A 24,233-nucleotide genomic window follows, 5' to 3' on the forward strand; every position below is an offset into this window, starting at 1 on the left:
GTATACCAGAAAAAAGATATAGCAGACGAGGGAGGACGTTCATCTTAAATATGTTAATCCTACCCAGCCACGAGAAGTCTCTGCATTCCCATCTGGCCAAGTCCGAGCTCAACGTCTGTAGGAAAGGGGGGAAGTTAAGGCGGTAAGTATCTGTTAGGTTGTTGGGCACCTGTACTCCCAGATATTTCAGTGAGTGTGTTTGCCACCGGAACGGGTAGGAGGCTTTAAGGAAATCTAGGACTTGGGTTGGTAGCAATATAGGCAAGGCTTCACATTTAGAAGTGTTCAACTTATAATTGCTATGGGCAGCAAAGATCAGTATAGTAGCCATAAGGGAGGGCAGGGATGTCATAGGGGAGGAGAGAAACAAGAGCAGATCGTCTGCAAAGGCCGAACACTTAAAATGGGATGAGGACAGGGATAACCCCCGTATGTCAGGGTTACGCCTTATGTCTACTAGGAGGTGTTCCATGCATAGAACATATAGAATTGGAGACAGGGGACATCCCTGTCTCATGCCATTATGGATAAGGAAGGGCTTAGATAGTTGGCCGTTGATTCGAAGTTGCGCTCTAGGTGAAGAGTAAAGCGCCATGATCTTCCCCATGATGTTCTTATCTAGGCCAATCTGGGAAAGCATGGCCGCTAGGAAGCCCCAGTCCACTCGATCAAATGCCTTTTCTGCATCCAGGGAGAGAAGCAAGAGGGGAGTTCCAAGGCGACTGGCACAATGGACCGAAGAAAACGCCCTCAAGGTGTTATCCCTCGCTTCCCTCCCCCGGACGAAGCCCACCTGATCGGGATGGATAAGGGAGCCCAGATGGTCCGCCAACCTGTTCGCCAGCAATTTCGCAAACAGTTTGGCATCGACATTAATTAATGATATGGGGCGGTAGCTCGGGAATAGTAAGGGGTCCTTAACCTCCTTAGGTATGACCGTCACAAATGCTTGTAGGAACGAGGGAGGGGGATGGGAATCAGGAGATATCATATTAAATGTCTGGAGGAGGGGAGCCAGTAGTTCCGTCTTAAGAGTCTTATAAAATTTGGCCGTATAACCGTTTGGCCCAGGGCTTTCACCAGAGGGTAATGTTGTTATTGCTGAGTCTAGTTCCTCCTGTGAGAAAGGGGCTTCAAGCGCGAGTATAGTGTCTTGTGGGAGTCGGGGCAGTGCGGTTGAAGATATGTAGTGGCTCAGGGAAGGCATGTCAGGAGAGGGAGTGGAGAGTGCAGTCGGTTTGGGCAGGTTGTAGAGGTCAGTGTAATATTTATGAAAAGCATTGAGGATATCGTGGGTGAGGTGGGATGTGGAGGCAGGGGTAGTACGTATCTCCGGGATGAACGTAGAGGACCTCTTGTCTCTGAGAGCGGAAGCTAGCAGCCGGCCCGCCTTATTGCTCCACTCATAATCGTTTTTTCCTGTGATTTGTTTATAGTAACAATGTTGGGCATTCAAGAGGTCCAAGAGTTCATGGCGGGTTCGTATCATTTCCCTATAGATCTGTTCCTGTTGCGAGTGTTTGTGTTTGGTCTCAAGGGTGTGTAGCAGTTGTGTCAGTGAGAAGAATTTTTCAGCCCTTTTCAACCTGGACCCATGTCTCATCAAGACACCTCTGAGTACACACTTCAGGGTGTCCCATTTCATTGCTGGCGATGTTGGGTCAGAGGCATGGTCAAGGTGAAATTGGGAGATTGTCTGCTTAGTTCCTGTAGACATAGTGCATCAAGCAACAGCGACTCATTAAGCCTCCAGGTAGCATGAGGTTTGGTAAGAGCTGGGATAGAGAGGGAACAGAATACTGGGGCATGGTCCGAGAGTCTGACCAACCCTATGGATGTGGATGAAACTGCATGGAGAAGGTGGTGTGGGAGGAAGATGTAGTCTATCCTACTGTATGATTGTCTGGGATAGGAATAGAAGGTGTAATCATTGCCCTGGGGGTTAAGGGCTCGCCAGATATCACTCAATTGTAGGGAGTATAATTTGCGATGCAGGGCTTTCAGTTTATTATGTGAGATAGTGGAGTGGCCAGTAGAGGTGTCACAAGCTGGGAACATGAAGATATTGAAGTCACCGCAAAGGACGATGGCGCCCGTTGAAAATAGTGTCGAGCGGCATAGGCCATATTCGAATTTGCGATATTTCGCAAATATATGGACGAATATTCGTCATATATTTGCAAAATTCGCATATTCGTAATATTCACGTTTTATTTTTGCATATGCGAAAATTTGCATATACGAAAATTTGCATAAAAAATTAGCATATACGAAAATGCGCACGCCAGTCTCACACAGTAGTATTAGAGCCTTCTTTACACCACACAAGCTGGAAGCAGAGAGGGATGATCACTGATGTGTACTGGGAAAAAAATAAAAAGAATATTCATAATTACGAATATGTAGTGCTATATTCGCGAATATTCATGAATTCGCGAATATGCGATATTCGCGAATAAAACTCGCATTGTGAATATTCGCGAACAACACTAGTTGCAAACTCCACAAGAGCATCTAATGTGTGTATCAGAAAAGAGACCTGGGAGTGATTTGGTGCGTATATCGAGGCCACTGTAAGGCGACGGTCTGCTACTGAGCAGTTCACAAAGAGGAACCTGGCGTTAGGATCAGATTGGGTTGAAGTTATTGTGACCAGTAGAGACCTGTGGAACGCTATAGAGACACCTTTAGATCTAGTCTCTGGATTGGTACTATGGTATCATTTTGGGTAGTATCAAGAGGTGAACGTGGGGGTGTGTCCCTCCTTAAAGTGTGTTTCTTGCAAAGCAAGAATGTGAGTCCTTTGTTTATGGAAGGAGTAGAGCGTTTGTGCACGCTTCTCAGGAGTGTTGAAACCCTGCACATTGAGTGAAGCAATTTTAATGTCTACTGCCATGCTGTGTGTGATGATCAGATGGCAACTCACCACTGCACCCAGGGGTCCGCAGGTCGCCCACCACGTAGAGGCAAGGAGAAGAGGACTTCTGTGACCTAGAACAGGGAAGTAAAGTTAAAGTTAAGGAAGAGCGATAAAGACAGAAAAATCGACGCATAGACACGTAGACACAGGTACTATAAGAAGTGGCCATAAGGGCCTCAAGTACCACCAGGGCCAGCCTGGTGGCAATCCTATTGGGGGTAACATAGAAGGCACACCAGCAGAGGAACGCACCAACATCTAACATTAGTACAAGTAAGTGGATCTACAGGCCTGGGTCTGGGCCTAATTAAAGCTTATGGGAGGCCACTAAAAATACCCAATGTGGTGGTGGCCTTTAATAATAGGGCTATGACTAACTCAGCGGGCGCAAGGCCCTTAGGGGCATAAAAACTGGGAGGCAAGAGGTAAACAGATGAAGTCTCATAAGGCCAAAGAATACTAGTAGACTAAACAGTGAACAAGCATACTACACCAGGGGACTTAATGCAGTCCTCCAGGGTGGTCGTCTTCAGAGCGAGGAGTAGCAACAGTTACAAAAAGTCGATCAGGTCTTCCTCTTCTGCCTCTGAGGGAGAGGGATAGACTGGGGTAGGTTACGTCCACGGTGTGTGCTGAAGAAGAACTCACACTGGAGGTGAGTGGGTCATCATCCAGGCATAAAGCGTTCCAATCTGGCAGGTCGACCGGAGGGAGCTTGAAGGTAGTCAAGAATTGATGAAGATCTCCCGGGTTCCTGAGGGTCGCTTTGGTAGGGCCGTGTCTGTCCGTCAAGGAGAATGGAAAGCCCCATCTGTATACGATTTTTGCATTTTGAAGCTTGGTCAGTAATGGTTTCAGCGCAGCTCTCAAACGGAGTGTGCATAGTGATAGGTCAGGGTAAAGTTATATCCCCGCCCCGTTACATACAGGAGCGTCTCATAATTTCATCCTTCTTCAGGAAGTGGTGAACTCTGCAGATGACATCATGTGGTTTCTTGGGATCTGGGTTCTTCGCCTTTAGGGCTCGGTGTGCCCTGTCGAGTTCAACTTTGTTATCAGGGGTTTTTTGAACAATTTCGTTAAACAGCCTCTGAAGGGTTTCAGGTAGATCCTGAGGCTGTACCGATTCAGGCAGTCCCTTTATTTGGATATTATTTCTGCGGTTTCGGTTGTCCATATCATCAATGTGATCTCTAGATAGTTAAAGTATAACGGCAGCACACCAAAGTAGTGAATCAATAAAGTGTTATTTTATTCCAGGGATATCAATGTGATCTCTAGTCGCAGCTTATTGTAGAGTTAGTTTCTTCGTGGCGTCCTGGAGAGACTGCAGTTTTGCAGTGGTGGTGGAGTGGAAGTTTTCAAGTTGTAGCACAGGGGTCTGGAGCTGTTTGACTTCTGCCTTGACGGGTGCAGGTCTTTTTGCCATGCAGATTTCATGTCTTTCGCTAGGGACTGCAGGTCAAGTTTAGTCGGTAATAGTGCTAACAAGGCTTGAAGCTCGGGATGACTCTTAAGGGTGTTAACCGCCACCTCAGGGGAAGGCAGGAACGGGTCCGGAGAGGTAATGGTTTGTGAGGCGAGTCTGTCACTTGAGCGAGGGTGGGACAGGCCCCTGGACGATCGCTCATGGCCGCCTCGGCGAGGTTCACGGCAAGGAGCTCGGAGGTGTGCAGCCGGGTTCCTAGGTGTTTCAGAGGGCGGTTGATGGCGTTTGTTTTGGCATCTGCCTCCCATAGCAGGTAAGGTTAGCCCATAGATCGTCAGCCCAAGCAGGAGCGCTCAACGGCCACATCCACCCGTGAGCGTGCCAAGCCACGCCCCCCCTCTGTTGTTATTTCTTGTGTTATCTCACACACATATAGCAGAACGTTACCCGATATCCAGGGTCATTGTTTGTTATGTTGTTATATCTATTGTGTTATCTCACACACATATAGAGAACGTTACCTGATATCTGGAGTCATTGTTTGTTACGTTTTTGTTATTTCTCGTCTTATCTCACACACATATAGAGAACGTTACCTGATATCCGGAGTTGTTGTTTGTTACATTGTTGTTATATTTCTCGTCTTATCTCACACACATATAGAGAACGTTACCTGATATCCGGAGTTGTTGTTTGTTACATTGTTGTTATATTTCTCGTCTTATCTCACACACATATAGCAGAACGTTACCTGATATCCGGGGTCATTGCTTGTTACATTGTTGTTATTTCTCGTCTTATCTCACACACATATAGCGGAGCGTTACCTGATATCCGGAGTTTTTGTTTGTTATGTTGTTGTTATATTTCTCGTCTTATCTCACACACATATAGAGAACGTTACCTGATATCTGGAGTCATTGTTTGTTACATTGTTGTTATTTCTCGTCTTATCTCATACACATATAGCGGAGCGTTACCTGATATCTGGAGTCGTTGTTTGTTACATTGTTGTTATATTTCTCGTCTTATCTCATACACATATAGCGGAGCGTTACCTGATATCTGGAGTCGTTGTTTGTTACATTGTTGTTATATTTCTCGTCTTATCTCACACACATATAGCAGAACGTTACCTGATATCCGGAGTTGTTGTTTGTTACATTGTTGTTATTTCTTGACTTATCTCACACACATATAGCGGAACGTTACCTGATATCCGGGGTCATTGCTTGTTACATTGTTGTTATATTTCTCGTCTTATCTCACACACATATAGCAGAACGTTACCTGATATCCGAAGTTGTTGTTTGTTACATTGTTGTTATATTTCTCATCTTATCTCACACACATATAGCAGAACGTTACCTGATATCCGGAGTCATTGATTGTTACATTGTTGTTATTTCTTGACTTATCTCACACACATATAGCGGAACGTTACCTGATATCCGGGGTCATTGCTTGTTACATTGTTGTTATATTTCTCGTCTTATCTCACACACATATAGCAGAACGTTACCTGATATCCGGAGTTGTTGATTGTTACATTGTTGTTATTTCTCATCTTATCTCACACACATATAGCGGAACGTTACCTCATATCCAGGGTCATTGTTTGTTATGTTGTTATATCTATTGTGTTATCTCACACACATATAGCAGAACGTTACCTGATATCTGGAGTCATTGTTTGTTACATTGTTGTTATTTCTCGTCTTATCTCACACACATATAGCGGAGCGTTACCTGATATCTGGAGTCGTTGTTTGTTACATTGTTGTTATATTTCTCGTCTTATCTCACACACATATAGCGGAACGTTACCTGATATCCGGAGTGGTTGTTTGTTACATTGTTGTTATATTTCTCGTCTTATCTCACACACATATAGAGAACGTTACCTGATATCCGGAGTTGTTGTTTGTTACATTGTTGTTATATTTCTCGTCTTATCTCATACACATATAGCGGAACGTTACCTGATATCTGAAGTCATTGTTTGTTACATTGTTGTTATATTTCTCGTCTTATCTCACACACATATAGCGGAACGTTACCTGATATCTGAGTTGTTGTTTGTTACATTGTTGTTATATTTCTCGTCTTATCTCACACACATATAGAGAACGTTACCTGATATCTGAGTTGTTGTTTGTTACATTGTTGTTATATTTCTCGTCTTATCTCACACACATATAGCAGAACGTTACCTGATATCCAGGGTCATTGTTTGTTACATTGTTGTTATTTCTTGTGTTATCTCACACACATATAGCAGAACGTTACCTGATATCCGGGGTCATTGTTTGTTACATTGTTGTTATTTCTTGTATTATCTCACACACATATAGCAGAACGTTACCTGATATCTGGAGTCATTGTTTGTTACATTGTTGTTATTTCTTGTCTTATCTCACACACATATAGCGGAACGTTACCTGATATCCGGAGTCGTTGCAGGTCATGTAGCACTTGCCACAGTTAATACACATCTCTTCATCAATCAGAGCCACGACTTGTTCTCTTATGTTTAATTCAGCGTATGATCCAATATAGCGCAATGCTCTGCCAATTACATCCTGAGAAGGAGACAGAATACATATTACACCCATTTCTTCTTCCTTCTGTAGGATAATTAAACTACACAGAAAATCATATTAAATGGGAAGACGCTCATGTGGCTTCATGGGAGACGACTTACAGGATCTCTAACTTTAACTGCTTCAATGCCAGGATACAATACAGACCTAATATACAGGGAGGCAGAACAGGCCTCAGATCTCTGGCATCTCATAAGAGGAAAATAACAGATCTATTCAGAGACAATAACATCTACAGTCATAGGAAACAATGGATTAAGTAACCAGAGGAAACCTTAGAAATCCAGTCATCTGCACAAGAATCCATCACCAGACGTCTATCCCAATCCCCTCATACACCGTGCAACGTGCGTGTAATCCCAATGTGGGGAGGGGAAAGAACCAATGACAAACTCCTCTGTCCTCCTCCTCCAGACTCCTCTGTCCTCCTCCTCCTCCAGACTCCTCTGTCCTCCTCCTCCAGACTCCTCTGTCCTCCTCCTCCAGACCCCTCTGTCCTCTCCTCCTCCAGACCCCTCTGTCCTCCTCCTCCAGACTCCTCTGTCCTCCTCCTCCAGACTCCTCTGTCCTCCTCCTCCAGACTCCTCTGTCCTCCTCCTCCAGACTCCTCTGTCCTCCTCCTCCTCCAGACTCCTCTGTCCTCCTCCTCCAGACTCCTCCAGACTCCTCTGTCCTCCTCCTCCAGACTCCTCTGTCCTCCTCCTCCAGACTCCTCTGTCCTCTCCTCCTCCAGACTCCTCTGTCCTCCTCCTCCTGACTCCTCTGTCCTCCTCCTCCAGACTCCTCTGTCCTCCTCCTCCAGACTCCTCTGTCCTCCTCCTCCTCCTCCTCTATCCTCCTCCTCCAGACTCCTCTGTCCTCCTCCTCCTCCTCCAGACTCCTCTGTCCTCCTTCTCCAGACTCCTCTGTCCTCCTTCTCCAGACCCCTCTGTCCTCCTCCTCCAGACTCCCCTATCCTCCTCCTCCAGACTCCTCTGTCCTCCTTCTCCAGACCCCTCTGTCCTCCTCCTCCAGACTCCCCTATCCTCCTCCTCCAGACTCCTCTGTCCTCCTCCTCCAGACTCCTCTGTCCTCCTCCTCCAGACTCCCCTATCCTCCTCCTCCAGACTCCTCTGTCCTCCTTCTCCAGACTCCCCTATCCTCCTCTTCCTCCAGACTCCCCTATCCTCCTCCTCCAGACTCCTCTGTCCTCCTCCTCCAGACTCCTCTGTCCTCCTCCTCCAGACTCCTCTGTCCTCCTCCTCCAGACTCCTCTGTCCTCCTCCTCCAGACTCCTCTGTCCTCCTCCTCCAGACTCCTCTGTCCTCCTCCTCCAGACTCCTCTGTCCTCCTCCTCCAGACTCCTCTATCCTCCTCCTCCAGACTCCTCTGTCCTCCTCCTCCAGACTACTCTGTCCTCCTTCTCCAGACTCCCCTATCCTCTTCCTCCAGACTCCCCTATCCTCCTCCTCCAGACTCCTCTGTCCTCCTCCTCCAGACTCCTCTGTCCTCCTCCTCCAGACTCCTCTGTCCTCCTCCTCCAGACCCCTCTGTCCTCCTCCTTCAGATGCCTCTGTCCTCCTCCTCCAGACTCCTCTGTCCTCCTCCTCCAGACCCCTCTGTCCTCCTCCTCCAGACTCCTCTGTCCTCCTCCTCCAGACTCCTCTGTTCTCCTCCAGACTTCTCTGTTCTCCTCCTCCAGACTCCTCTGTCCTCCTCCTCCAGACATCTCTGTCCTCCTCCTCCAGACCCCTCTGTCCTCCTACTCCAGACTCCTCTGTCCTCCTCCTCCTCCAGACCCCTCTGTCCTTCTCCAGACCCCTCTGTCCTCCTCCTCCAGACTCCTCTGTCCTCCTCCTCCTCCAGACTCCTCTGTCCTCCTCCTCCTCCAGACCCCTCTGTCCTCTCCTCCTCCAGACTCCTCTGTCCTCCTCCTCCAGACTCCTCTGTCCTCCTCCTCCAGACTCCTTTGTCCTCCTCCTCCAGACTCCTCTGTCCTCCTCCTCCTCCAGACCCCTCTGTCCTCTCCTCCTCCAGACCTCTCTGTCCTTCTCCAGACCCCTCTGTCCTCTCCTCCTCCAAACCCCTCTGTCCTTCTCCAAACCCCTCTGTCCTCCTCCTCCAGACCCCTCTGTCCTTCTCCAGACTCCTCTGTTCTCCTCCTCCAGACTCCTCTGTCCTCCTCCTCCAGACTCCTCTGTCCTCCTCCTCCAGACCCCTCTGTCCTCTCCTCCTCCAGACTCCTCTGTCCTTCTCCAGACTCCTCTGTCCTCCTCCTTCAGACTCCTCTGTCCTCCTCCTCCAGACTCCTCTGTCCTCCTCCTCCAGACTCCTCTGTCCTCCTCCTCCAGACTCCTCTGTCCTCCTCCTCCAGACTCCTCTGTCCTCCTCCTCCAGACCCCTCTGTCCTCCTCCTCCAGACTCCTCTGTCCTCCTCCTCCAGACTCCTCTGTCCTCCCCCTCCAGACTCCTCTGTCCTCCTCCTTCAGACTCCTCTGTCCTCCTCCTCTAGACTCCTCTGTCCTCCTCCTCCAGACTCCTCTGTCCTCCTCCTCCAGACTCCTCTGTCCTCCTCCTCCAGACTCCTCTGTCCTCCTCCTCCAGACCCCTCTGTCCTCCTCCTCCAGACCCCTCTGTCCTCCTCCTCCTCCAGACCCCTCTGTCCTCCTCCTCCAGACTCCTCTGTCCTCCTCCTCCAGACTCCTCTGTCCTCCTCCTCCAGACTCCTCTGTCCTCCTCCTCCAGACTCCTCTGTCCTCCTCCTCCAGACTCCTTTGTCCTCCTCCTCCAGACTCCTCTGTCCTCCTCCTCCTCCAGACCCCTCTGTCCTCTCCTCCTCCAGACCTCTCTGTCCTTCTCCAGACCCCTCTGTCCTCTCCTCCTCCAAACCCCTCTGTCCTTCTCCAAACCCCTCTGTCCTCCTTCTCCAGACCCCTCTGTCCTTCTCCAGACTCCTCTGTTCTCCTCCTCCAGACTCCTCTGTCCTCCTCCTCCAGACTCCTCTGTCCTCCTCCTCCAGACCCCTCTGTCCTCTCCTCCTCCAGACTCCTCTGTCCTTCTCCAGACTCCTCTGTCCTCCTCCTTCAGACTCCTCTGTCCTCCTCCTCCAGACTCCTCTGTCCTCCTCCTCCAGACTCCTCTGTCCTCCTCCTCCAGACTCCTCTGTCCTCCTCCTCCAGACTCCTCTGTCCTCCTCCTCCAGACCCCTCTGTCCTCCTCCTCCAGACTCCTCTGTCCTCCTCCTCCAGACTCCTCTGTCCTCCCCCTCCAGACTCCTCTGTCCTCCTCCTTCAGACTCCTCTGTCCTCCTCCTCTAGACTCCTCTGTCCTCCTCCTCCAGACTCCTCTGTCCTCCTCCTCCAGACTCCTCTGTCCTCCTCCTCCAGACTCCTCTGTCCTCCTCCTCCAGACCCCTCTGTCCTCCTCCTCCAGACCCCTCTGTCCTCCTCCTCCTCCTCCAGACCCCTCTGTCCTCCTCCTCCAGACTCCTCTGTCCTCCTCCAGACTCCTCTGTCCTCCTCCTCCAGACTCCTCTGTCCTCCTCCTCCAGACTCCTCTGTCCTCCTCCTCCAGACTCCTCTGTCCTCCTCCTCCAGACTCCTTTGTCCTCCTCCTCCAGACTCCTCTGTCCTCCTCCTCCTCCAGACCCCTCTGTCCTCTCCTCCTCCAGACCTCTCTGTCCTTCTCCAGACCCCTCTGTCCTCTCCTCCTCCAAACCCCTCTGTCCTTCTCCAAACCCCTCTGTCCTCCTCCTCCAGACCCCTCTGTCCTTCTCCAGACTCCTCTGTCCTCCTCCTCCAGACTCCTCTGTCCTCCTCCTCCAGACTCCTCTGTCCTCCTCCTCCAGACCCCTCTGTCCTCTCCTCCTCCAGACTCCTCTGTCCTTCTCCAGACTCCTCTGTCCTCCTCCTTCAGACTCCTCTGTCCTCCTCCTCCAGACTCCTCTGTCCTCCTCCTCCAGACTCCTCTGTCCTCCTCCTCCAGACTCCTCTGTCCTCCTCCTCCAGACCCCTCTGTCCTCCTCCTCCAGACTCCTCTGTCCTCCTCCTCCAGACTCCTCTGTCCTCCTCCTCCAGACTCCTCTGTCCTCCTCCTCCAGACCCCTCTGTCCTCCTCCTCCAGACTCCTCTGTCCTCCTCCTCCAGACTCCTCTGTCCTCCCCCTCCAGACTCCTCTGTCCTCCTCCTTCAGACTCCTCTGTCCTCCTCCTCTAGACTCCTCTGTCCTCCTCCTCCAGACTCCTCTGTCCTCCTCCTCCAGACTCCTCTGTCCTCCTCCTCCAGACTCCTCTGTCCTCCTCCTCCAGACCCCTCTGTCCTCCTCCTCCAGACTCCTCTGTCCTCCTCCTCCAGACTCCTCTGTCCTCCTCCTCCAGACTCCTCTGTCCTCCTCCTCCAGACTCCTCTGTCCTCCTCCTCCAGACTCCTCTGTCCTCCTCCTCCAGACTTCTCTGTCCTCCTCCTCCAGACTCCTCTGTCCTCCCCCTCCAGACTCCTGCAATGTTGCCAAAACTCCCAGCCGTTGGTAATCTGGGTATGCTGGGAGTTGTAGATTTGCAACATCTGGAGGACCACAGAATGAAAATCATTGCTGTATTGGTTGATAAACTACAACTCCCAGCATTAGACATCTATACAAGTCTCTGTATAATAATAATATCAGCGCCCGTCAGGTGTAAGACATGGCGTCCTCCTGGATGTTCCTTCCTAGCGCCTGTTACTGTTCCTTTAAACTTTCCATCAAAAAGTAATAGTTTCAGAAGTTTCCGACTGGCTGCACATATCGTGGTGTGAGAGATATAACTAACACAATGTTATTTAACAATCAAAAGGAAGGAACAAAGCGCGCAGCCATCCCTGAATATTACAAAACTAATTATACCTTAACGGAACATCTGCGATTCTTTATAAATCAGCGCCGCGTTCTGACTACAGTCACTCACTTATCTGAAATGTTTTTAAGACAGAAAGGAATAGCGGGGGGCCCCAATAATTAAAATGTGTCAGAGCCGTCCAACGAATTAGCAAGTGGATACATTAGATACAAAGCGTCGCCAGCCCCCGAATATTCCATCAGGCGCCTCGAGCCACAAGCCAAATTATTCTAGTGTCAAAACTTGTTACCGTCCATTTCTCTTACTGGATTTAGTCGGTTCTTGTGCTACGTGACAGGTCAGGATTTAGTTTAGTTATTTGTTACGTCTGTTTTTACCTTGACTGCTGGTACGGGCTTCTTCGGGAAGAAATGTTTCTTCTCTGTCGTAGAAGTATTTGCATTTTCAGAACGGGACCTGATCTTGTTCTCGGCCATGATCTTCTTTCGTTGCTCTAAAAATGATCCAAAGCTCGGAAGGTTCTATTTAAAAAATATAAAATAAATGTATAAACTGATGAGTTTAATGGTTTTCCTATGGAATTAGATATCGCTATATTGTCACTTTATTGCTATTGATACATGGTCTCTATCCTGTGGCTCTCCTGTTATCAGAAAACTACAACTCCCAGCATGTCCTAACAGCAGCAGGTTTACTGTATAATGTGGAGAGGTGATCACCTGGGAATGTTTTCAGGCCACAAGTTCAAGTAAACTTACAGTCAATGAGATACCAGTGGTCTCTAGACCATGGCCCTCCAGATGTTTCAAAACTGGGATATAACAATGATATAATAAGAATGGGATATAACAGTGATATAATAACAATGTGATATAATAAGAATGTGATATAACAATGATATAATAACATTGTGATATAACAAATATATAGTAAGAATGGGATATAACAATTATATAATAAGAATGTGATATAACAATGATATAATAAGAATGTGATATAACAATGATATAATAAGAATGGGATATAACAATTATATAGTAAGAATGGGATATAACAATTATATAATGACTGGGAGGAGTAAGAGCTGATTGTGTATATAACAGTGATATAATAAGAATGTGATATAACAGTGATATAATAAGAATGTGATATAACAATGATATAATAAGAATGTGATATAACAATGATATAATAAGAATGTGATATAACAATGATATAATAAGAATGGTATATAACAATGATATAATAAGAATGTGATATAACAATTATATAATAAGAATGTGATGTAAAAGTGATATAATAAGAATGTGATATAACAATTATATAATAAGAATGTGATATAATTAGAATGTGATATAATAAGAATGGGATATAACAATTATATAATAAGAATGTGATATAACAATGATATAATAAGAATATGATATAACAGTGATATAATAAGAATGTGATATAACAATGATATAATAAGAATGGTATATAACAATTATATAATAAGAATGTGATATAACAATGATATAATAAGAATGGTATATAACAATTATATAATAAGAATGTGATATAACAATGATATTATAACAACAGGAGGAGTAAGAATGGATTGTGTATATAACAATGATATAATAAGAATGTGATATAACAATGATATAATAACAATGATATAATAAGAATGTGATATAACAATGATGTAATAAGAATGTGATATAACAATGATATAATAAGAATGTGATATAACAATGATATAATAAGAATGTGATATAACAATGATATAATAAGAATGGTATATAACAATTATATAATAAGAATGTGATGTAAAAGTGATATAATAAGAATGTGATATAACAATTATATAATAAGAATGTGATATAACAGTGATATAATAAGAATGTGATATAACAATTATATAATAAGAATGTGATATAACAGTGATATAATAAGAATGTGATATAACAATTATATAATAAGAATGTGATATAACAATTATATAATAAGAATGTGATATAATAAGAACGTGATATAACAATTATATAATAAGAATGTGATATAACAATTATATAATAAGAATGTGATATAACAATGATATAATAAGAATGTGATATAACAATTATATAGTAAGAATGGGATATAACAATTATATAATAAGAATGGTATATAACAGTGATATAATAAGAATGTGATATAACAATGATATAATAAGAATGTGATATAATAAGAATGTGATATAACAATGATATAATAACAATGGTATATAACAGTGATATAATAAGAATGTGATATAACAATGATATAATAAGAATGGGATATAACAATTATATAATAAGAATGTGATATAACAATGATATAATAAGAATGGGATATAACAATGATATAATAACAATGATATAATAAGAATGGGATATAACAATGAAATAGTAAGAATGGGATATAACAATGATATAATAAGAATGGGATATAACAATGATATAATAAGAATGGGATATAACAATGATATAATAACAATGATATAATAAGAATGGGATATAACAATGAAATAGTAAGAATGGGATATAACAATGATATAATAAGAATGGTATATAACAATTATATAATAAGAATGTGATATAACAATTATATAATAAGAATGTGATATAACAATGATATAATAAGAATGTGATATAACAATTATATAATAAGAATGTGATATAACAATGATATAATAACAATGATATAATAAGAATGGGATATAACAATGAAATAGTAAGAATGGGATATAACAATGATATAATAAGAATGGTATATAACAATTATATAATAAGAATGTGATATAACAATTATATAATAAGAATGTGATATAACAATGATATAATAAGAATGTGATATAACAATTATATAATAAGAATGTGATATAACAATGATATAATAAGAATATGATATAACAGTGATATAGTAAGAATGGGATATAACAATTATATAATAAGAATGGTATATAACAGTGATATAATAAGAATGTGATATAACAATGATATAATAAGAATGTGATATAATAAGAATGTGATATAACAATGATATAATAACAATGGTATATAACAGTGATATAATAAGAATGTGATATAACAATGATATAATAAGAATGGTATATAACAGTGATATAATAAGAATGTGATATAACAATGATATAATAAGAATGGGATATAACAATGATATAATAACAATGATATAATAAGAATGGGATATAACAATGAAATAGTAAGAATGGGATATAACAATGATATAGTAAGAATGGGATATAACAATGATATAATAACAATGTGATACAACAATATGATATATAACAACAGGAGGAGTAAGAATGGATTGTTTGTATAACAATGATATAATAAAAATGTGATATAACAATGATATAATAAGAATGGGATATAACAATGATATAATAACAATGATATAATAAGAATGGGATATAACAATGATATTATAACAATGTGATACAACAATATGATATATAACAACAGGAGGAGTAAGAATGGATTGTGTATATAACAATGATATAATAAAAATGGGATATTATAATCATGTGATATAACCAGGCCCGTCGCTACAGGATAGGCAAACCAAGCAATTGCTTGGGGCCCCGAGAAGAGCCGGTGCTTGTCCTGCCGGGCCATCCTCCTGCCCCCATCCTGGTTATAATATCCCATTTTTATTATATCATTGTTATATACACTGCTGGCCCGGCCGGCTGACAGGGCGAGAGCCTGGAGCGGGACGGGAGGCAGAGACTGAAGCCCCTCCTGTCCTATAGCATGGTGGAGCGGGAGCTGTCAGCTGTCCCGCTCCACCATTCCCTCGCCTTTCTCACACGCTGTTCTATTCACGCTGTGTGAGCCACGGGGACGCCATCCACGGTAGGCCAGCGTGATGACATCACACGTCTACTGGTTCCAGTAGAAGCGGCAGGAGGCCATGAAACGGACGTAGTTCCATTCTGTCTGCTCCTTCCCACACCATTGTACCCGCCTGACCTATGTGAGTGAATACATTTCATCTGTTTTTGCATCCTACTTGCGAGTGCCATCCTATTCTCTTTCTACTTGGACTATGGCCCTGGATATAACAATGGGATGTAATAATGATATATATAACAACAATGGGATATAATAACAATTGGAGGAGTAAGAATTGATTATGTACATTTTAGGCCCCTTTCACACTCCCATAATGCTCCTGTAAAAACTCCCGTCTGAAAGTCCCTTGAACGGCAGAATTTCCTATTCATGTCAATGGGATTTTTGATCATCCTTTAGCACCAGTTATATTCTGTTATGACCAATGGCACAAAAGACGGTGCATACACTACTTTTTGTCCCATCAAAAATAACGGGGGAATAACGGACATTTAAATTTTAACATTGAAGTCTATGGGTGCCGGATGTTCACACGTGACATCTGTTAGTGCCTGTTATTTTAACGTCCGTTATGAGCCGTGATTTGTACTGCACATGCTCAGAAGAGCATAACAACCAGGAAGTGACATGGAAATAAAATAACAAAGACAAAATAACGGACAATAATTGTGAAATAACGGGTGATAACGGATGGAACATGTCCATTATTTAGACGGAATGCCCGGTAAAATAACAGACATTGGTCATCCGTTATGTTCAGTCATTTTGTCTATTTTTTCATGACCTCTTTCAGCAGAAAACGGCGATTAAAATGCCGGGACATGAGGGTCGTGTGAAAGAAGCCATAATGGGATATATTAATTATGGGATTTCATTACAATGGTAGCAGTAAGAATTGATTGTGTAATGATATAATAACTATGGGATATATCGGGATACAATGGATCTTTTGATGACATTTATCACGAGGCCGTTACATTTTATATATCTGACTTATTCCATTTGTTTCTTTCTCTTTTCTACTCGTGTTATACAGTTTTGTATTTTATATTATCTGGTAATTTTGTAGCTGGAATGCACCAATTGAACGTCAAGATCTGCATCTGGCGGCTAATAGAGGACGGCGCTATCTGATTAGAGGTCATTAAAAAAGCATTTAGAGCGGATCCTTCTCTGAAATAAGATAATTGATTTCCCATCCGGTGACCGCGCATTGTGATGGAGGCTGCTTTATTGGTTTTACTTGGGGGGAAGAAGTTCAAGTATCGTATTCACTAAATAGCGCAAATGCAAAAAGCGAACAACAGGTTCTGGAAAACCAGTCAAGGAAACGTCTTGTTAGAGATGATTAAAACCTTTGCGGGGTCTACAACTCAGAAACCACTCCGACTCCTATTCAGTCGTCTCCTCCGGGAGTTGGCGGCGCTGACCTGATTATCACAGAAGAAAACTCCTCGTAGATTGTCAGGTGACCTCACCGCACGCTTAATGTACAGCGATCAGTGCTTGTAATGGCCGATCTACATATAACACATCTGAGGACATCGGGGTCCCCACATAACACTCCAAGAAAGGCTGAAAGGTTATATCGTCTCTGATTGTTCTCGGAACAAGAGAAGGAGAAGAAATCAGAGAATTCACTCATCTGAGACAAGAGGAGACTCACTGTCACCTACATTTATAGACAATTATTAATCAAAGAGGAGGGATTCTCCCACAGAAACCAATCACAGCTCAGCTAACGAGTTCTGGTAAAGTGAAAGCTGAGCTGTGATTGGTCGCTGTGGGAAAATCTCTCCATTTTATTCTCTCACTCAGTTTGATAAATCTGAGCCAATGTATTCAGAAAATCATCATCCTCTCAGCTCTGTCAGGTTACATGGAACCATCAGTGAAGCCATTTTCAGGTCTCTCCAGAGCAGAAGCGTAGCATGGGGGGTGCAGGGGGGGCTGGCCGCAACATCTGGGGGGGCACGCTCGCACTCGCAGCTCTCTGCCCCTGCCTGACTCACTCACTCTCTCTGCAGTGCTGGCTGTGCGAATCCGATCTGAGCCGCCAGGTCGCCGCCCACTGTGGAGGCAGTGGCGGATCCAGGGGGGGGGGGGGCAACTGGGCAATTGCCCCACCCGAGATTGTTGCCCGTCTTCCTGAACTATCGCATGGTGGAGCGGGAGCTGTCGGCTGTCCCGCTCCACCACCGCTTTCTCACGCCCGTCACCTTGCTATCACACGCCGCGGCTGCTCCATTCCTGCAGTCAGTGAGAGCCAATCACGGCAGGCCGGTGCAATGACATCACATCATGGCGCCGGCGCCCGGAGATCACGTCCCCGCGGCTCTCACTGACTGCAGGAATGGAGCAGCCGCAGCGTGGGAGAATGGTGACGGACGTGAGAAAGGGGAGCGGGGAGCAAATTATAAGTGAGAGGGGCAAAGGATGAGTAAGGGGCACATGTCAGGAGGGCATTATATGTGGGGGCACATGACAGGACCCCCCCTGTCATATGCCCCTCATATATAATACCCCATGTCCTGTGCCCCTCACATATAATGCCCCCCCCCCCCCGACATGTGCCCTTCACATATAATACCCCCTGTCCTGCCCCCTCAGGGGGCATTATAAGTCAGGGTCACATGTCAGGGGGGCATTATATTTGAGGGGCACATGTCAGGGGGGCATTATATGTGAGGGGCACAGGACAGGGGACATTATAAGTCAGGGTCACATGTCAGGGGGGCATTATATGTAGGGGCACATGACAGGGGGGCATTATATGTGAGGGGCACATGTCAGGCGGCAATATATGTGGGGGCACATGACAGGGGCCCCCTGTCATGTGCCCATATAATGCACATATAATGCCCCCCTGACATTTGCCGCTTACTTATAATACCCCCGTCATGTGCCCCCACATATAATGCCCCCCCCCCCCCCCGACATGTGCCCTTCGCATATAATGCCCCCTGTCCTGCCCCCTCAGGGGGCATTATATGTGAGGGGCACATGTCAGGGGGGCATTATATGTGAGGGGCACAGGACATGGGGCATTATATGTGAGGGGCACAGGACATGGGGACATTATAAGTCAGGGTCACATGTCAGGGGGGCATTATATGTGAGGGTCACATGTCAGGGGGGCATTATATGTGGGGGCACATGACAGGGGGGCATTCTATGTGAGGGGCACATGTCAGGGGGCAATATATGTGGGGGCACATGACAGGGGCCCCCTGCCATGTGCCCATATAATGCCCCCCTGACATTTGCCGCTTACATATAATACCCCCGTCATGTGCCCCCACATATAATGCCCCCCTGACATGTGACCCTGACTTATAATGTCCCCTGTCCTGTGTCCCTCACATATAATGCCCCCCTGACATGTGCCCCTCACATATAATTCCCCCCTGACATGTGCCCCACATATAATGCCCCCCTGACATTTGCCGCTTACTTATAATACCCCCCTGTCATGTGCCTTGGATCATCTCCAGGGTATGGTTCCATTTTGATGTTTAGTTTTTGTTCTTGATATTTTTTGTGGTTTCCGATGGTTGTGAGACGACATATAATAGCGCGGCCCATGCTCGGTTACTACATTTGTAGATTTGTATTCATAGACCGGCTGACAATGTGGAGAATGTGTAATGTTCGCACTCAAAGTGTTTGAAAATAAACTTGTATTTAGATGCATTTTACTTTAATTACATCAGTATTTTCATAACAAACAATACATGTGCTTAGGGGGTAAGGTATTTAACTAATCTAGTGGAAGAGACTCAAGTGCTAAAATCCACGGGTTAGGGGGCGCAAATGACTTGCCTTGCCCCGGATGCTGACAACCCACGATACGCCACTGCTCCAGAGATGTCCCATTGGGTTCAGAATCTGGTTGGGCCCCTCAAAGATTTGTCCTTAAGCCACTCCTATGTTGTATTGGGCAGGTGAGGGGCAGTGCCTGGTTTCCCCCAGACATGATGCTGCTGCCACCATGATCACTGTAGGGATGGTATTGGGCAGGTGATGGGCAGTGCCTGGTTTCCTCCAGACATGATGCTGCCCCCACCATGATCACTGTAGGGATGATATTGGGCAGGTGATGGGCAGTGCCTGGTTTCCTCCAGACATTATGCTGCCCCCACCATGATCACTGTAGGGATGGAATTGGGCAGGTGATGGGCAGTGCCTGGTTTCCTCCAGACATGATGCTGCCCCCACCATGATCACTGTAGGAATGGTATTGGGCAGGTGATGGGCAGTACCTGGTTTCCTCCAGACATGATGCTGCCCCCACCATGATTACTGTAGGGATGGAATTGGGCCGGTGAGGGGCAGTGCCTGGTTTCCCCCAGACATGATGCTGCCCTCACCATGATCACTGTAGGGATGGTATTGGGCAGTGATGGGCAGTGCCTGGTTTCCCCCAGACATGATGCTGCCCCCACCATGATCACTGTAGGGATGGTATTGGGCAGGTGACGGGCAGTGCCTGGTTTCCTCCAGACATTATGCTGCCCCCCACCATGATCACTGTAGGGATGGTATTGGGCAGATGATGGGCAGTGCCTGGTTTCCTCCAGACATGATGCTGTCCCCAGCATGATCACTGTAGGGATGGTATTGGGCAGGTGATGGGCAGTGCCTGGTTTCCTCCATACATGATTCTGCCCCCACCATGATCACTGTAGGGATGGTATTGGGCAGGTGATGGACAGTACCTGGTTTCCTCCAGACATGATGCTGCCCCCACCATGATCACTGTAGGGATGGTATTGGGCAGGTGATGGGCAGTGCCTGGTTTCCTCCAGACATGATGCTGCCCCCACCATGATCACTGTAGGGACGATATTGGGCAGGTGATGGGCAGTGCCTGGTTTCCTCCAGACATTATGCTGCCCCCACCATGATCACTATAGGGATGGAATTGGGCAGGTGATGGGCAGTGCCTGGTTTCCTCCAGACATGATGCTGCCCTCATCATGATCACTGTAGGGATGGTATTGGGCAGGTGATGGACAGTGCCTGGTTTCCCCCAGACATGATGCTGCCCCCACCATGATCATTGTAGGGATGGTATTGGGCAGGTGATGGGCAGTGCCTGGTTTCCCCCAGACATGATGCTGCCCCCCACCATGATCATTGTAGGGATGGTATTGGGCAGGTGATGGGCAGTACCCGGTTTCCCCCAGACATGATGCTGCCCCCCACCATGATCACTGTAGAGATGGTATTGGGCAGGTGATGGGCAGTGCCTGGTTTCCCCCAGACATGATGCAGTCCCCACCATGATCACTGTAGGGATGGTATTGGGCAGGTCATGGGCAGTGCCTGGTTTCCCCCAGACATGATGCTGCCCCCACCATGATCACTGTAGGGATGGTATTGGGCAGGTGATGGGCAGTGCCTGGTTTCCTCCAGACATGATGCTGCCCCCACCATGATCACTGTAGGGATGGTATTGGGTGGTGATGGGCAGTGCCTGGTTTCCTCCAGACATCATGCTGCCCCCACCATGATCACTGCAGGGATGGTATTGGGCGGTGATGTGCAGTGCCTGGTTTCCTCCAGACATGATGCTGCCCCCACCATGATCACTGTAGGGATGGTATTGGGAAGGTCATGGGCAGTGCTTGGTTTCCTCCAGACATGATGCTGCCCCCACCATGATCACTGTAGGGATGGTATTGGGCAGGTGATGGGAAGTACCTGGTTCCCTCCAGACATGATGCTGCCCCCGCCATGATCATTGTAGGGATGGTATTGGGCGGTGATGGGCAGTGCATGGTTTCCTCTGAACATCTTTCATGTGTTGTTACTGAGAAGGCTTCTTTCTGCCATAAAGCCCAGATTGTGGAGGCTGCAGTGATGGTTCTGGACCTTCTGGAAGTTAGTCCTTAGTCACATTCTTAGCTTGCGGAATATTCAAAGTGCAGCATAGTACATCAGAGATATTCAGAAGACTGACAGAGGTTTTAACTGCAACAGAGCTTCATCTGTGTTTTTGTGGCTACACAAACTGTGAGACCTTCTATAGACAGGGCTGTGTCTGAGTTCTACAGGCAGTTATTTCCCCCTCATGGCTTGGTGTTTGCTCTGATATACATTGTCAGCTGTGAGACCTTATATAGACAGGGCTGTGTCTGAGCTCTACAGGCAGTTCTTTCCCCCTCATGGCTTGGTGTTTGCTCTGATATATATAGAAAGGGCTGTGTCTGATCTCTATAGGTAGTTCTTTCCCCCTCATGGTTTGGTGTTTGCTCTGATATACATTGTCAGCTGTGAGACCTTATATAGACAGGGCTGTGTCTGATCTCTACAGGCAGTTATTTCTCCCTCATGGTTTGGTGTTTGCTCTGATATACATTGTCAGCTGTGAGACCTTATATAGACAGGGCTGTGTCTGATCTCTACAGGCAGTTATTTCCCCCACATGGTTTGGTGTTTGCTCTGATATACATTGTCAGCTGTGAGACCTTATATAGACAGGGCTGTGTCTGAGCTCTACAGGCAGTTCTTTCCTCCTCATGGCTTGGTGTTTGCTCTGATATACATTGTCAGCTGTGAAACAATTTATGCCCAAGCTCCTCCCATACCCAAGAAATGGGAGGAGCTATGACTACACTTTAAGTGTCCTTGCAAAGGGTCTCAATAGTTAAATAAACATAACACTTTAGATTTTTCTTTCTTAATAGATTTGCAGACTTCTAAAATTCAGTTTTTTTACATTCTTATTATGGGTTATGACGTCAGATGATGGGGAAACTTGATTTTTATTATTTTACCACGTGGAGCCACATAACAAAATTTTGGGGGTCCCAAGTGGCGGGATCACTCGATTGGACATCTTATCCTCTATCCTTTGGATGATAACATCTAGGGGCGGAGTACCCCTTTAAGTCTCACACCTTGCAGGGCACTTTTTACAAGGCCACACCCCAGCACACCACACATACGAGTCAAAATTCTTCGTTGTACATTTTCTGTGGTTTATTACTTTAAATAAAAGAGTAAAAATTAAAAAAAAGTTGGTGTTGCTTTCCTAGTGAAGCACGGTCAGCGCACAGCATAGTGATATAGTAACATAGTAACATAGTAATATAGTAATATAGTAATATAGTAACATAGAAATATAGTAACATAGAAATATAGTAACATGGTAAAATAGTAATATGGAAACATAGTAACATAGTAATATAGTAATATAGTAACATAGAAATATAGTAACATAGAAATATAGTAACATAGAAATATAGTAACATAGTAACATAGTAATATAGTAACATAGTAAAATAGTAATATGGAAACATAGTAAAATAGTAATATAGTAACATAGAAATATAGTAACATAGAAATATAGTAACATAGAAATATAGTAACATTGTAACATAGTAATATAGTAACATAGTAACATAGTAATATAGTAACATAGAAATATAGTAACATAGAAATATAGTAACATAGAAATATAGTAACATAGAAATATAGTAACATTGTAACATAGTAATATAGTAACATAGTAATATAGTAACATAGTAATATGGAAACATAGTAACATAGTAATATAGTAACATAGTAATATAGTAACATAGAAATATAGTAACATTGTAATATAGTAACATAGTAATATAGTAATATTTTAACATAGTAACATAGTAATATAGTAACATAGTAATATAGTAACATAGTAATATAGTAATATAGTAACATAGAAATATAGTAACATAGAAATATAGTAACATAGTAATATAGTAACATAGTAAAATAGTAATATGGAAACATAGTAACATAGTAATATAGTAATATAGTAACATAGAAATATAGTAACATAGAAATATAGTAACATAGAAATATAGTAACATAGTAACATAGTAATATAGTAACATAATAGTATAGTAATATAGTAACATAGTAAAATAGTAATATGGAAACATAGTAACATAGTAACATAGTAATATAGTAATATAGTAACATAGAAATATAGTAACATAGAAATATAGTAACATAGAAATATAGTAACATTGTAACATAGTAATATAGTAACATAGTAATATAGTAATATAGTAACATAGAAATATAGTAACATAGAAATATAGTAACATAGAAATATAGTAACATAGAAATATAGTAACATAGAAATATAGTAACATAGAAATATAGTAACATTGTAACATAGTAATATAGTAACATAGTAACATAGTAATATAGTAACATAGTAATATGGAAACATAGTAACATAGTAATATAGTAACATAGTAATATAGTAACATAGAAATATAGTAACATTGTAATATAGTAACATAGTAATATAGTAATATTTTAACATAGTAACATAGTAATATAGTAACATAGTAATATAGTAACATAGTAATATAGTAACATAGTAATATAGTAACATAGTAATATAGTAACATAGTAATATAGAAACATAGTAATATAGTAACATAGTAACATGGTAACATAGTAATATAGTAACATAGTAATATAGTAACATAGTAACATAGTAATATAGTAACATAGTAACATAGTAACATAGTAATACAGAAACATAGTAATATAGTAACATAGTAATATAGAAACATAGTGACAT

General features: G+C 44.1%; 1 protein-coding gene across 4 annotated transcripts in view; it reads right to left on the reverse strand.

Moving 5' to 3' along the window:
* DPYD (dihydropyrimidine dehydrogenase) overlaps positions 1-24,233 on the reverse strand; it is a 1,322,423-nt gene that overhangs the window by 18,095 nt on the left and 1,280,095 nt on the right. For all 4 annotated transcript variants that reach the window (XM_056528554.1, XM_056528555.1, XM_056528557.1 and 1 more), the window contains 2 exons: positions 12,143-12,286; positions 6,791-6,931 (listed from right to left, as the gene is read on the reverse strand). In XM_056528554.1, the coding sequence (XP_056384529.1) occupies positions 6,791-6,931; positions 12,143-12,286 (285 nt within the window). The remainder of the gene's footprint in view (positions 1-6,790; positions 6,932-12,142; positions 12,287-24,233) is intronic.

This window comes from Hyla sarda, chromosome 6 (genome assembly GCF_029499605.1).
Source record: "Hyla sarda isolate aHylSar1 chromosome 6, aHylSar1.hap1, whole genome shotgun sequence".
Classification (NCBI taxonomy): Eukaryota; Metazoa; Chordata; class Amphibia; order Anura; family Hylidae; genus Hyla; species Hyla sarda.